At 36.5% G+C, this 14561-nt stretch overlaps 1 protein-coding gene across 2 annotated transcripts in view; it reads left to right on the forward strand.

Annotated features, from left to right (window-relative positions):
• Positions 1-14561, forward strand: part of Nipbl (NIPBL cohesin loading factor) — a 164758-nt gene that overhangs the window by 129758 nt on the left and 20439 nt on the right. For both annotated transcript variants that reach the window (XM_048368339.1, XM_048368340.1), the window contains exons 30-38: positions 4816-4950; positions 6028-6126; positions 7502-7555; positions 8720-8828; positions 10220-10356; positions 12535-12675; positions 12863-12956; positions 13357-13511; positions 13961-14051. In XM_048368339.1, coding sequence (XP_048224296.1) covers positions 4816-4950; positions 6028-6126; positions 7502-7555; positions 8720-8828; positions 10220-10356; positions 12535-12675; positions 12863-12956; positions 13357-13511; positions 13961-14051 — 1015 coding nt within the window. The remainder of the gene's footprint in view (positions 1-4815; positions 4951-6027; positions 6127-7501; positions 7556-8719; positions 8829-10219; positions 10357-12534; positions 12676-12862; positions 12957-13356; positions 13512-13960; positions 14052-14561) is intronic.

Below are 14561 nucleotides of genomic sequence, written 5' to 3' on the forward strand. Positions count from 1 at the left end.
TTGAGTATTACCTTTTATTTTAAAACTGTTAAGCTGGAAAAATATGTATGTGAATTCTATATTTAGATCGCCTAATCCATAAAGTAGAATGGTGTTCTAAAGAATATATTTTCAAGGAGCATGCTTCTCAGTTTTTCTGGGTTTTTAGCCCCCCACGCTCCCCTGACCTGCGGGAGAGACAGGGAAGGCACGCCCCGACCAGAAAGCCAAGAAAGTAAAGGGTCGACAGACTGCCCGCACCCAGCCCTCCCTCACTGGAGGACAATCAGAGGCCTGGAAGTCAAGTCAGCGCAAGATCTCGGTTTTTGGGGAAGTACATGCCACTAATATAAGGCACAGGAGCCAATCAGGTCTAAGATCGGCAGGAAGGGGAGGCATGAGCGACATGTCCATCAAGGGGCGTCACAGCCCACAGAACCGCCTCCGGGTAATAACCAAAGACACTTGTAGCAGCTGCGCGTTGTTGTTAGGCGCTGTCATCTTAATGGCCCCAAGACTGAGAAACAGGCGGGGCCAGCTAGTTGACTTCCAGATGTGCCCCACATCTCCCCCTTTTTGTTTTACTGGTGGAGGGGGGGAAGAGATTGACACTCAAGTGTTACTCCTGTTACTGCGCGGGACAGCTGTCCTCGATGGAGCTCCTCAGCGCCCAGCAGCAGGTCGCGTTCTCTGGGCCGCCATTTCCTCGCCACACGCTCCGGCTGGGGCCCCACAGCCAGTTGACGAGCAGCTGCACATTGTCTCACTCCAGTGCCCACAGTGCCTGCTGCCAGCGCATGGGAGGCTGTGTCCCACACCAGGCTGCTCTTGTTCCAGGGGCGGATGCCCTGGAGGCATGCGAACTCCCTTGCGCTTGCTCCTGAGCCCGGCTGGCTCCGGTGGGCTCTGCACCACTCCTCCAGGCAGTCGGGCTCCTCAGGCCGGGTCGGTTCTCCTCTCCATCTCATTCCTCCGGCCAGCTCCAGTGGGCTCTCCACCACTCCTCCAGGCAGCCGGGTTCAGCTTTCCACTCTGCTCCTCCAGTCCATCTGGTTCCACTCCACTCTGCTTCACACCCCTCCTCTCTTCTTCTCCTGCTCTTCTCTTCTTCCTTAAACAGTCTTCTTTGTTCATTTTCCTGTCATCTAAAGCTTAATGTGAGATTGCCCCATCTTTTCGGGGATACCCTTACCTCGGGTCGTCTAAAGCTTAGTGTGAGATTGCCCCATCTTTTCTGGGATACCCTTACCTCTGGTCGTCTAAAGCTTAAACCTACACTTCCTTGTGCCCCGCGTTGGACGTTAGTTATCGGGGTTTTTAGCCCTCCCCACCCCCCCACCTCCCCGCGCTCCCCCCGACCCGCAGGAGAGACGGGGAAGGCACGCCCCGACAGGACAAGCCAAGAATGTAAAGGGTCAACAGACCGCCCACACCCATCCCTCCCTCACCAGAGGACAATCAGACAGCCTGGGAGTCAAGTCAGCGCAAGATCTCATTTATTAGGGAAGTACATGTCACTAATATAAGGCACAGGAGCCAATCAGGTCTAAGATCAGCAGGAAGGGGAGGCATGAGCTATCCATCAAAAGCGGAAGAGCCGGGGTGTCACAGCCCACAGAATCATCTCCGGGTTATAACCAAAGACACTTGTAGCAGCTGCACATTGCTGTTAGGCGCCACCATCTTAGCCACATGTGGCCCCAAGACTGAGAAACAGGCGGGGCCAGCTAGTTGACTTCCAGGTGTGCCCCACATCAGTTCATAAAGCAAATCATTTGTGAAAATCAGATCTTTTTTATTTACTATTTCTTGTATAAGTTTACAATGAGGATAAATGATAGTAGATACATGGGTTAAATATTTTTGGACAGGACTCTAGAGTAAAAAACATTGGTATCTGAGAATACATTTGTATCCCTAAATGGGTTCACATATTTCCTTAAAACTGAATTATGATGCACTCAGACACCTGCAAGGCAAACTAGAAAATTATTTGAAGATCAAGTGCAAACTTATTAAATAAGAAATACTGTTCTGGCCTCATTCTTATACTCCCAGCTACTGTGACAGCAGAGATCAAGAAGACTAGTTTATCAGAGACCCAAGCTCTACAAAGAAGCTAGATCTCCCTAAAAAAAAAAAAAAAAAAAAAAAAAAAAGAAGACTAGTTTAAGGCCAGCCCAGACAAAAAGTTAACAAGACCCATATCTAAGTCAATAAGCTGGGTGTTATAATGTGTGCTGTATTCCTGTTACTTGGTAAGCATTAATAGTAGGACTATGTCAAGGGTAGCCTTAGCACCAGTGAAAAATACTGTTTAAAAAATGACTAAAGCAAAAGTGTCTGGGGGCATTGACCCCTGCCCCTAAGTGTGAGGCCCCTAAATTCATACCTAATACCAGTACATAAAAGAAGAAAAAGGAAATACTCTTTCTGACATACTCTGTATATGCCATGGAATTCTCTGGTCCTGAAGCATTTTCTTAGAAAACAAAATATTGGCATTAGGAAAGAACTGTGAAGGGCAAGAGGTGTGGCTCAGCAGTAGAGCACCAGCCTAGCAATTGTACCCTGAGTTTACCCCAGTACCACCAAAAGGAGCAGGGGAAGAACTATGGAATCTCCGTAATACTTATTATAGACATGTTGACTTCTTGTGGAACTCAATGCAAATGCTTTAGTAAAAGGATGCAACAGAAGCTTATTACACTTAGTCTAAAACCAGAATATTATATGATAAAACATTATAATTTCACCTTCAACTAGGCATACAAACTTTGTTGAAAGTGAATAATGGAAAGTGCAGAATAGTTCTTTTCCTCAGAGTACTTAAATCTTTTCAGCATCAAAGGATTTAGTCAACAAAATTCCCAAATATCTAATGAACTTTGACGGTGTTAATCCTGCACTTGCACATTATAAATATTTTACTACTTTTCTCAAGTGTAGTTTGTAGCACCTAAAAATCAAGATACCATCCTAGAGCCAAGTTAGCAGTCTCTAACATATAATAGTTTATATTCAAATTTTCCAGTTGCTCCAAAATGCTTTTTCTTTTCTTTTCTTTTTTCTGTCAGTCATGGGGCTTAAACTCTCTGGGCTTAGGCGCTGTCCCTGAGCTCTTCAGCCCAATGCTAGTGCTCTACCACTTGAGCCACAGTGCCACTTCCAGTTTTCTGGTGGTTAATTGGAGCCCAAATGGCTTTGAACCACAATCCTCAGATCTCAGCCTCCTGAGTAGCTAGGATTACAGGGGTGAGCCACCGGCACCCTGCTTAAAATGTTTGTTTTTTTTCTGAAGCTTTTTTTTTTTTTTTTTTTTTTTGGCCAGTCCTGGGCCTTGGACTCAGGGCCTGAGCACTGTCCCTGGCTTCTACCCGCTCAAGGCTAGCACTCCGCCACTTGAACCACAGCGCCGCTTCTGGCCGTTTTCTGTATATGTGGTGCTGGGGAATCGAACCTAGGGCCTCGTGTATCCGAGGCAGGCACTCTTGCCACTAGGCTATATCCCCAGCCCTTTTTTTTTTTTTTTAAACATTATTTTTATTTTTATTTTATTTATTTATTTATTTATTTATTTATTTTGGCCAGTCCTGGGGCCTTGGACTCAGGGCCTGAGCACTGTCCCTGGCTTCTTCCCGCTCAAGGCTAGCACTCTGCCACTTGAGCCACAGCGCCACTTCTGGCCGTTTTCTGTATATGTGGTGCTGGGGAATCGAACCTAGGGCCTCGTGTATCCGAGGCAGGCACTCTTGCCACTAGGCTATATCCCCAGCCCTGAAGCTTTTTTAAGAATCAGAAAAGTGAGGCTCATGCCTACTAGTTCTCGCTGCTTAGAAGACAGAGATCAGGATGATTAGGCAACTGGAGGTCAGCCTGGGAAAGGGTCCTTGAGACCCTAACTCAACCAATAAAGGCTGGATGGCAGCTAAGTCTGTTATCCAGACGACACTGGAAGCATAAATAGAAGAATATCCAGGGCAACTAGGTAAAAGACAAGTCCCTGTTTAAAAAATAACAATGAAAACCAAACAGGCTAAGCATACAAATGGTGGAGCCCTTGGTAGCAAGAGTAAAATCCCGAGTTCAAACTTTAATAACGTCATATCATAATAATATCAAAAATCCATTCAAAGATAATAGTGCATTACATTTGAGATTTATGTCTAAAGTGGAATATTGTTTGTTTACTTTTTTTTACCATTTCACCTTCTGCTGACTAATTTAAATGACTAAAATGCTTTATTTCTCCATAATTTTATTAATTTGATCCTTTATAGTATTTCCTATATGACAAATTAATCTCAAAGGTTTTATTAGATTCAAGTTCATTACTATGGTTATCATCCTATTTAAATCTGGTGAGCTGCTTCTTTAATCTTGAGGCCAGTGCTAAACTGTAGAATTGTTTCCATGTCATTAGTAATGTATTTAAAGAAAAAATAACATAATAAAGTTATTTATAATAATAGGAAAATATGTGAAGACTCTATAGACAATGTTTATCAAGTTAACAATTAGTGGGCTGGGGATATGGCCTGGTGGCAAGAGTGCTTGCCTCGCATACATGAGGCCCTGGGTTCAGTTCCCCAGCACCACATATACAGAAAACGGCCAGAAGTGGCGCTGTGGCTCAAGTGGCAGAGTGCTAGCCTTGAGCAAAAAAGAAGCCAGGGACAGTGCTCAGGCCCTGAGTCCAAGCCCCAAAACTGGCAAAAAAAAAACAATTAGTATAATGCTTATGGGTATCTACTTTCAATTTTTACTTTCATCATATTTCGTATATCTACAGTATCTCAATTTTTGTAACATTTGAAAATACCTTTTTGTTATCAGGATACTGGAATCAGTGTCAGGAAAAGGGTAATAAAGATTCTAAGGGACATCTGCATTGAACAACCAACGTTTCCAAAAATTACAGAAATGTGTGTAAAAATGATTCGCAGAGTTAATGATGAAGAAGGCATTAAGGTGAGATGATGCATCAATTCAATGTAAAATTTATTTTCCATTAATGTTTCAAATAATTTAAGTATTTATGGCATTTAAGTTGTTCATTTAATTTCTAGATTTTATGTCAATTACTAAAATCTAATCTTTAGCAACCAATTCAACAATTGCAGTCTCTGTTTACATTACTATAGAGATTTTTGTTCTATTCAAAATTTTGTCATCAAAAAATTTTGATTTTCAAATGATATGTGCTTGGGTTGTTTTTTTAATTAGCAAATAAATACTTTATTAAAAGTTGTCTACAAACGAGTGCCAATGGCTCATGCCGATAATCTTAGCTACTCAGGAAGCTGAGATCCAAAGTACTGCAGTTCAAAAAGCCTGTTGAGGCAGAAAAGTCCATAAGGCTCCAGAATAACCAGCAAAAAACAAGGCTAGCAGCATGGCTCAAGTGATAAAGTGTCAGCCAAGCAAGCAGTGTGAGCAAGCATTAGTTGTGAAGTTTAAACCCAGTACTGCAAAAAGACAAATAAGCAAACTTGTTTCCTAACGTTGATAGTGTGTTTTAAGAGGTTTATTTTCCCTTCCCTTTTAAATTTGTAAGAATTGTAACCTTTTGAGCTGAGGATATGGCTTAGTGGTAGAGTGCTTGCCTAGCACTCCTTAGTTCCACATAAACAGAAAAAGCCTGAAATGGTGCTGTGGGTCAGGTGGGTAAAATATAAGCTCAGGGATAGTACCCAGGCCCTGAGTTCAAGCCCCAGGACTGGCAAAACAAACAAGAATTGTAACTTTTTTGTAACACCAACAACTTCTTCTTTCAAAGTAATAAAAATATTTTTGAGTATATATTACAGAGTGGTTCTTGGTTAGATGTAGTATTGCTTGTTCAAATTTTTTAAACCTTTAACAAATTTGTAATCTTGAAAAGTTTGTAATTTTGAAAAATGAATTGATGATTTTTAATTGCTAGAAAATGTATTCCAGTAGCTTGTATAATCTTATTTTAGCTAGCAATGGACCTTGATGATAGTTTGAGATTAAAATTTTTTCATGTTTTAGTAGTTAGCTAATTTGAACATTTTTCTCTTCTAGAAATTAGTTAATGAAACATTCCAAAAACTCTGGTTTACTCCAACTCCACACAATGACAAAGAAGCAATGACAAGGAAAATTTTGAACATCACTGATGTGGTAAGAAAGATTGAAACAAGAGGGGGGAGGGGGGAATGAGGGACGAGGTAACAAACAGTCCAAGAAATGTATCCAATGCCTAATGTATGAAACTGTAACCTCTCTGTAATTCAGTTTGATAATAAAAATATATATATTAAAAAATAAAAACAATCTTGAAAAAATTTTAAAAAATTAAAAAAAAAGAAAGATTGAAACAAGTGTAGATTATTGTGGATGCAAACCTAGTAGAGGTCCAACGCATCTTATGAAGAAAGAGAGAGAATGTGATGAGATATTTGGTTAGCTGACATTTAGTACTTCTTCCTTTGCTTTGTATTTCTGGAGATAACTCAAGAGATGCAAGTAACATGAGACTGGTGTTTCTGAATAGATAGACCAGCTTCTTGGCATTCACCAATGTAAGCACTCTTGTAATCCCAGTAATTGAAAACAGAAAAAAGAAGCATGTAAAGATTGTAATTCTTGCCTTTCTCAGAAAAATAAGAGCGGGCTGGGAATATGGCCTAGTGGCAAGAATGCTTGCCTCGTATACATGAAGCCCTGGATTCAATTCTCCAGCCCCACATATATAGAAAAGGCCAGAAGTGGTGCTGTAGCTCAAGTGGCAGAGTGCGAGCCTTGAGCAAAAAGAAGCCAGGGACAGTGCTCAGACCCTGAGTCTAAGCCCAGGACTGGCAAAAAAAAAAAAAAAGAGTCTCAGAAAAATAAGAACTTAGATTAATTTCATTTTATTATACATATATGTGTATTTTATAATTTTTTTCAACCATAATATTTTTCATGTTTCAGTATGAGAAATTTTACATACTGAATTACATGATTGTTTCTATTTTCACTTATATCTTTAATTCTTCCACCTAAAGAGTTAGGAAACAACTATTTTCATTTTTATTATATTATTGTTCAAATGTAGTGCTATGCTTCAATAAATTGAACTAACTCATTTAATGTCTCCCGGATGTTTTTACAATAAAATTTTATAACATTGGCCAGTCTTTGGAGTACTGAAAAAATAGTTTATAAGTTGAAAAAAAAAAAAAAGATTGAGGCATACTCTCTTCAAGCTACAGTGTAACAAAATATATTTTTAAAAATAAATTTTTTATTTTTATTATTTTTTTTTTTTTTTTTTAGCCAGTCCTGGGCCTTGGACTCAGGGCCTGAGCACTGTCCCTGGCTTCTTCCCGCTCAAGGCTAGCACTCTGCCACTTGAGCCACAGCGCCGCTTCTGGCCGTTTTCTGTATATGTGGTGCTGGGGAATCGAACCTAGGGCCTCGTGTATCCGAGGCAGGCACTCTTGCCACTAGGCTATATCCCCAGCCCTAAAAATAAATTTTTATTAACTAATTTTTTCTTCCCTTTCTCCCTTAGGTTGCAGCATGCAGAGATACTGGATATGACTGGTTTGAGCAACTTCTTCAAAATGTAAGTGTTATTTTGTGTTTTGAGAGCATGAAATTTAATAGAATTTCAGTTCTTCATAAGAGTATAATATTGTTAAAAATGTGTTTCAGAAATTTGCAAATAAAAGTATTTATCATCTAGTTTCAAAAGTTACCACATTTTTCCCGTCTTGTTTTTTATCTATTTATTTTGGTTTTGCTTCTCCCCCTCCCCCCTTTTAGACATGGTTTTCCTTATATTAATGTAGTAATGTAGATCTCAAGCTCCTGGACTTAAGTGTTAACCCCTTCTTCAGCCTTCTTATACAGTCTTATTTTATCTGTCTTTCTACCATCTTTTTTCTTGTTGTTGTTGTTTTAGCTGTAGTATGTTTAAAACAGTCTTTGATTATTCTACCTATATACATTAGTATCTATTTTAAATAACTTTTGAAAGATAAACAGTATTATCTACCAAAATAAATAATAATATATTATATCCTAAGACCTAGTATCTATGTCAGTGAAGTTGTCTCTCTTCCTGTAATTTTTATGTAAACACTTGGTTAGCTGTAGATACACAGTAAGAGCAAACCTCGATTTTGAGGGTAAGTGATAATACTATAGAGGTGATACTTAATGGAATTAAATCACATCAATACAAACATAATGTCCAGTTTAGATTTTGTCAGCCGAATGTATCTATTACAAAGTCTTTCAGTACTAGTTTTTATTTCTTTGGGGTTTTGCTTTACTCCCCCTTGAGACTCAAGTCTTTCTATGTAGGTTAGGTTGGCCTCAGACTCATGGTCTTTTTGCCTTAACCTCAGACTACTAGGTTTATAGGTATGTGCCTCTATAACCAGCAGTATTAGGTATTTTCGTTTGTTTGTTTTATGCCAGTCCTGGGGCTTGAACTCAGGGCTTAGGTGCTGTCTCTGAGCTTTCCTATATTGAATATCCTATCTCAAATCCTACACACAGCAGTTTAAGTACTTCATACTAAAATTGTTTGAAAGTATTTTTAAATTACTAGTTTATAAGGTATTTTTGTAATATATTTTTCTTTTTTTAATTTGTAGTTTCAATTTAAATTGTTAATGATAAATTGAAAAGCATGTTGCCGTAGACACTTTTAATGTGTTTATATTATTATTGCCTAATGAATAATTATATTGGGATTTTTTTTATATATATACATATATAGTTGTTGAAGTCCGAAGAGGATTCCTCATATAAACCTGTGAAGAAAGCTTGTACTCAACTTGTTGATAACCTAGTTGAGCACATTCTTAAATATGAGGAATCTCTAGCTGGTAAGATATTTTAAATATTGGTCCTTAAGTTAATTTTATAAGATATTTTAAAATACTTTGGACACATTTCTCATTTTTGCCTCCAGTTCTGCTTGCCTAGTAAACAGTACTTTTAAGGGAAATTCAGTTATTATCTGAATATCTGTTTGATGTTGCATTCAAGATTATATTGTTAGAATTGACTAAGATTATCTAACGCAGTATATATAAAAAAAGAACAGACCACATTTTACAGTGTACTAAAAACATAATCCTCATCTCTTCTACATATCTTACAGTAACATATTTAGATGTCATATTGAAAAAAAGTAAAAGTAAGTCTGGGGGCTGATGTCTTCAGTTAGTGGCACTTGCCACAAAATTTATCAGGTGTCTTAAATTACATCAATTTTTTGGAAAATGAAATTATTAATTTTTTTAAGATTTATATTACATTCCTGATTTGGGTTATAATTGTTATACAGAATTTTCTTAATTTTGAGATAGAAATCTATTTGAATTTTTAATTTGAAGTTCAGTACTAGAAACTTACAAATCTGAAATTTTTGTCAGTCATAAATAATTTTATAAAAAATAGAAAAGTCAAAATTGGTACCTATTACTTAAAACACATAAGGCTGATATTACCTCCCATCTCCTAATGCAATAATCAACTTAAGTCCTTTTCCATTGGGTACATAGCATTTAATAAGAGTGACAAGTATGCACCCAAGAAAGTTGTTAATGTCACTCATATTTTTAAACTTTTTTTTAATGTATGCCTTCTTTTTAATCACCTTGTTTTTTCTCCATCTTAGAATTTGGTGGTGGTTCTAGTATTTATAGTCTTTTTTTTTGTATTTTTATTCATAGCCTTTAATGTTAAAAAGTTGCCATTTCCTCCTAAAACTTCATTTGTTTTCTAACAACCCAACTATCTCCTATCAACTTTTATTTCCAGTTAAGCAGCATCTTGTTTCATTCTAATACATCATTGATCCAACTTCTGTACTTTTCAACCAGACCAACATTTCTTTTTTTCCCTGTTGCCCTTTGCTTTTGTCCTTCTTTGCTTTTTTCCATATTCAGTTCCATTTTTAGTCATAACCAATAACATTTCCAAAAGCCCATTTCTAAACGCCTCAACTTTAATTCTACTTTTTAATTTCATTCTTATGCCTCTCAATCTAAAATTCATAAGTGTTCATTATATGGCCTATTTACCTATCCCAGGGTATATAATTTCTATAACAATGAAATTAAATGCAGAAAATCTTGTATCATAAGAAATATGAATCCATTTTAAGGCATAATTCAGTGTGTTTAGGGGATAGTACTAAGTACATTGATACCCTGTGTAATTTCCACTACTTTGTCATATGTTGAGACCTTATTTCTGTTTGTTTTTCCAGACTCTGACAACAAAGGTGTGAATTCTGGAAGATTGGTAGCTTGCATAACCACTTTGTTCTTATTCAGCAAAATAAGACCCCAACTCATGGTTAAACATGCCATGACTATGCAACCATATCTTACCACTAAATGTAGTGTAAGTATAGACACAGCTTTCTTATTTTCCTTCTAATGTAAAACAGTATTCTTAATTTAGAATTCACATATCAGCCACATTGTCACTATGTTTGATATTCTATAGATTCTAATTTAACAACTGCTCTAAAACCATTAATTTTCTGGTACTTATAAAATAAATTCAGGTTCCCTCTCTATGTAAGCTCTTCCTACCAAACTCATAATAATTGCTTGATAAATGTTCTGGCTATTGTTGAGACGTCAAAGGTGACAGTGCCACTGTCTTTGTTAAGACAATTATCTCATTATGTAGAACAGACTAGCCTAGAACTATCCTTGCACTCACAATCCTTCTGCCCCAGCCTCCCAAGTACTGGAATTATAGGAGTATGCTATTAACCTAGCTCATAGCTCCTGTCCTTATGGAGATGGAAAGCATATAATAAAGGCTGTGTACCTCTTGACAGCTGGGAAACAAGGAGAGAGGGGGGAAAGGGCTGGGGGCCGAGTACTTTCAAGAGATGCCCTGGACTTCCTTCTATTAGACCTCCACCTTTTAAGAATTTCTTCACCTCCCGGTAATTCCTTGAGCTGACAACCGAGCCTTTAACACATAATTTGGGAGGGATATTTAAGATAAAAGTTACAACACTACTCATATATATGTAATTACTGCTACATTTTTCTTTTTTAATGGATATTTAGGACATGGACTTGTTAGGCTGTTTTATGGGTTTGATTTAAAATATTAATCTATGCAAGTTGCCCATAGATGTGTATTGTAGGCTTTCTAGAAAGCTATATATGACTGTCAGAATTGCTATTTTTGTAATCTTTGCAAGTCTAACAGGTAGAAAGGAGTAATTAGTGCTTCATTTTCCTGCCCTAACATCCCAGAAAGTTACGCATTTTCTATGACACTAAGCAATTGAACTCATTTTTCTGTGAATTGACTACTCAAGTCATTTGCCCATTTTACTTTTTCAGTTTTCGAACTTCTTTTACATTCTGAAGATGCTTTCAGATATTTTTACATTAAAAATTAGGCATTTTATTCATTTAAAATATTTTTATTACAATCTGCTGGCTTTTTCTTTTGTAATCTCTATCATTCTTTTAATGTTTATCATAAATTTTAAGGCATTTTATTTACTCAGTTTTCAAGTTTAGCATTAAAGTAGAGATTTCCAAAATGCTACTACTTTTTTTAAATAAAATGTTAGCCGTAGCTACTGTAAGTGAGTTTATCCTATCCAGCAAAATTCTTCTATAACCAAGCCCACTTTAACTCCCGTGTTTTAAATTTAAATTTTATTGTAAAGGTGATATACAGAGGGGTGGCAGTTATGTGAGGCAAAGAATACATTTCTTTTTTAACAGTCTCACTATCTTCCTCATTTTTTTCCCAATTTTTCCCCTTCGGAGCCCCCCAGTTGTATAGTTCATTTCCAGAATAGTGTCTAGTGAGTATCACTGCTGAATTGGTTTGCCCTTAGTCCCACTGTTTCTGTGCTTCCTCTTCCCTTCCCCAAACCAGGTAAACATATACAAGACAAATGGTACAGAAATCAAAAACAGTTACAAAAGGGAATAAACTGAAAGTAAAAAACTACAAACAGTGCAGTACAACAAAAAAACTCTATTGTTTCCATTTATTGGAATTCATTTTGATAAGCATCATTTTATATGGTCATATGCACATAGCTATTGTAACTCATTCACTTTGGATTAAAGATGTAGCCAGAGGGAAATAAGGAATGACAAGATTTTTGTCTTTTCTAGCAAGAAAGCTCAAGGTGCCTTTGATTTAACCAATGTTGCTTTTAATAATTAGAAAAGTAAAAATATGGTATTTAGCACTAACTCAGTGGTTTTATCTTTTAAATCATTCTTTGTCCCAAGCATAATACCAACAATTAGAATATTAAAGAGGATCACAAGTTTGAGAACCAGAACCCACTTCTGGCTTATTGGGAGTAGGCAGTTTTTGGAGATAGAGTCATATGATGTTTCCCGCTTGGGATGGCCCCTGAGTAGCTAGGATTACAGATGTGTGTCACAAATACTCAGCTCTTTTTTTTTTTTTTAACTGAAATTTTACTTTGTATGATACTCTACCCTTATCCCTAACAAAAAAGGTATGTGTAATTTTTCTTAGGTTTGAGTATTCATACAACATTTAATTTTATTCTTCTAGACCCAAAATGATTTCATGGTTATCTGCAATGTTGCAAAAATCCTCGAGTTAGTTGTACCACTAATGGAGCATCCAAGTGAAACTTTCCTTGCCACTATTGAAGAAGATCTAATGAAGCTTATCATCAAATATGGCATGACTGTAAGCATTCATTTTCCCATCTCTAGATGGAATCACATATAATCTATAAATAATAACTTATAAAATGTTATATGTCAGAACTAAGTCCAATGTATTTTACTTCAAAGCAGATATCTGTAAAAAAGAAGACTATTTTAATAGCTTGTCTTTAACTTTTACTTAAATGGTAACATTCTTTATCTTTTAGGTAGTACAGCATTGTGTGAGCTGTCTTGGAGCTGTTGTAAATAAAGTGACACAAAATTTTAAATTTGTGTGGGCCTGTTTCAATAGATATTATGGTAAGTTCAGTTCCTAACTTTAAAATTATTCTAGGTCCTGAAAATATGTTTAGATCATTTTTAATATATCTTATGAAGAGTAACACATCTTATATTTATAAGAACTGTATGTGGTTCACACTCAGAAAACAGTAATGACTATCATGTTTGTGTTCCCTTAAAGACCACTATCATTACTTCAGAAATTTATCTCCTAAGTAAAGCCTGACAAATTTTTCTACCTACTGTGTAAACTAGCTTTATTATATTCTAGCCTGCACATTTGTAATTCTAACCATATTTGGTACTCAAAACCATTAGTAAAAATAGTTACCCTTTTTGTAATTCATTGGTAATAATTACTTGAAAATAATAATTCAAGGAAAAAATGTTCATTGTAAATATTACTTATCTCTGCTAGGTGCCATTTCAAAATTAAAAACTCAACACCAAGAGGACCCAAATAACACTTCACTTCTTTCAAACAAACCAGCACTTCTTAGGTCACTCTTCACTGTTGGAGCACTGTGTCGGCATTTTGATTTTGATCTGGAAGATTTTAAAGGCAATAGTAAGGTGAATATTATAACATTACTTAATATACTGAAAAGCACAGTGGGCTTATAATGAGTGGATTATATTCTGACAAGCTTTTTTCTTTTTTTACAGACTGTTAACTTTAAATGTCTCTGTTCTGAAATAAATGAAACTGGTAAAAAAAAATTTTCCAGTGTTGGGAATTAAACACAAGGTCTTGTGCTTGGCCAGCACTCTATCACTGAGCAATATCCCAGCACAATTTTTATATATATGTGTGTGTGTATGTATAAATATATATGCATATATACATACACACACATGCTATATGTGTGTACTATACTACACATACTATATGTGTGTGTGTGTGTATTCCATGTGGAAATTCTTGTGGTTGAGTACTTTTTTCCCTTGATAGTTGACAATTGAACTATTCTTCAGTTTATTATTCTAGAATACTTTTAATATGCTTCAACTCCCCCTCTTAGGTTAACATAAAGGATAAAGTACTTGAACTGCTGATGTATTTTACAAAACATTCAGATGAAGAAGTACAGACAAAAGCCATCATTGGTCTTGGTAAGTTCAATCTAAATTTCCTTGTAGTTTTTAACTCTCTTAGGAGTAGAATAAACTTTTTAAAAAATTTTTCATCTAAATTGTTATTTTATTTAAATATATATCCATTGATAGTATAATCTGATGTACAGAATGAAAAGACTGGGAATTAACAACACCTGAATTCCATTCTTGCCTCAGCCAGGGACTTTCTCAGTGACCACTTCGCAGAGATAACAATATTATCTCCCATCCCTAATTCCCAGGATATCTTAAGAACATTTCAGCCAGTCTTTGGTAGTTTATTTCTGTAATCCTGGATACTCAGGAGGTTGAGATCCAGAGTATATCATAGTTCAATACCAACCTAGGCAGAGAGGTTTGAGGAATGCCATCTCAAAAATAACCAGCAAAAAACAGCTGACTGGGAACATAACCCAAGTGGTAGAACATTAGCCTAGCAAGTAGGAGGCCTTGAGTACAAACCTCAATACCACACACACACAAAAAGATTAAAGCATGCTGATAAAG

This window comes from Perognathus longimembris, chromosome 19 (assembly GCF_023159225.1).
Source record: "Perognathus longimembris pacificus isolate PPM17 chromosome 19, ASM2315922v1, whole genome shotgun sequence".
Taxonomy (NCBI): Eukaryota; Metazoa; Chordata; class Mammalia; order Rodentia; family Heteromyidae; genus Perognathus; species Perognathus longimembris.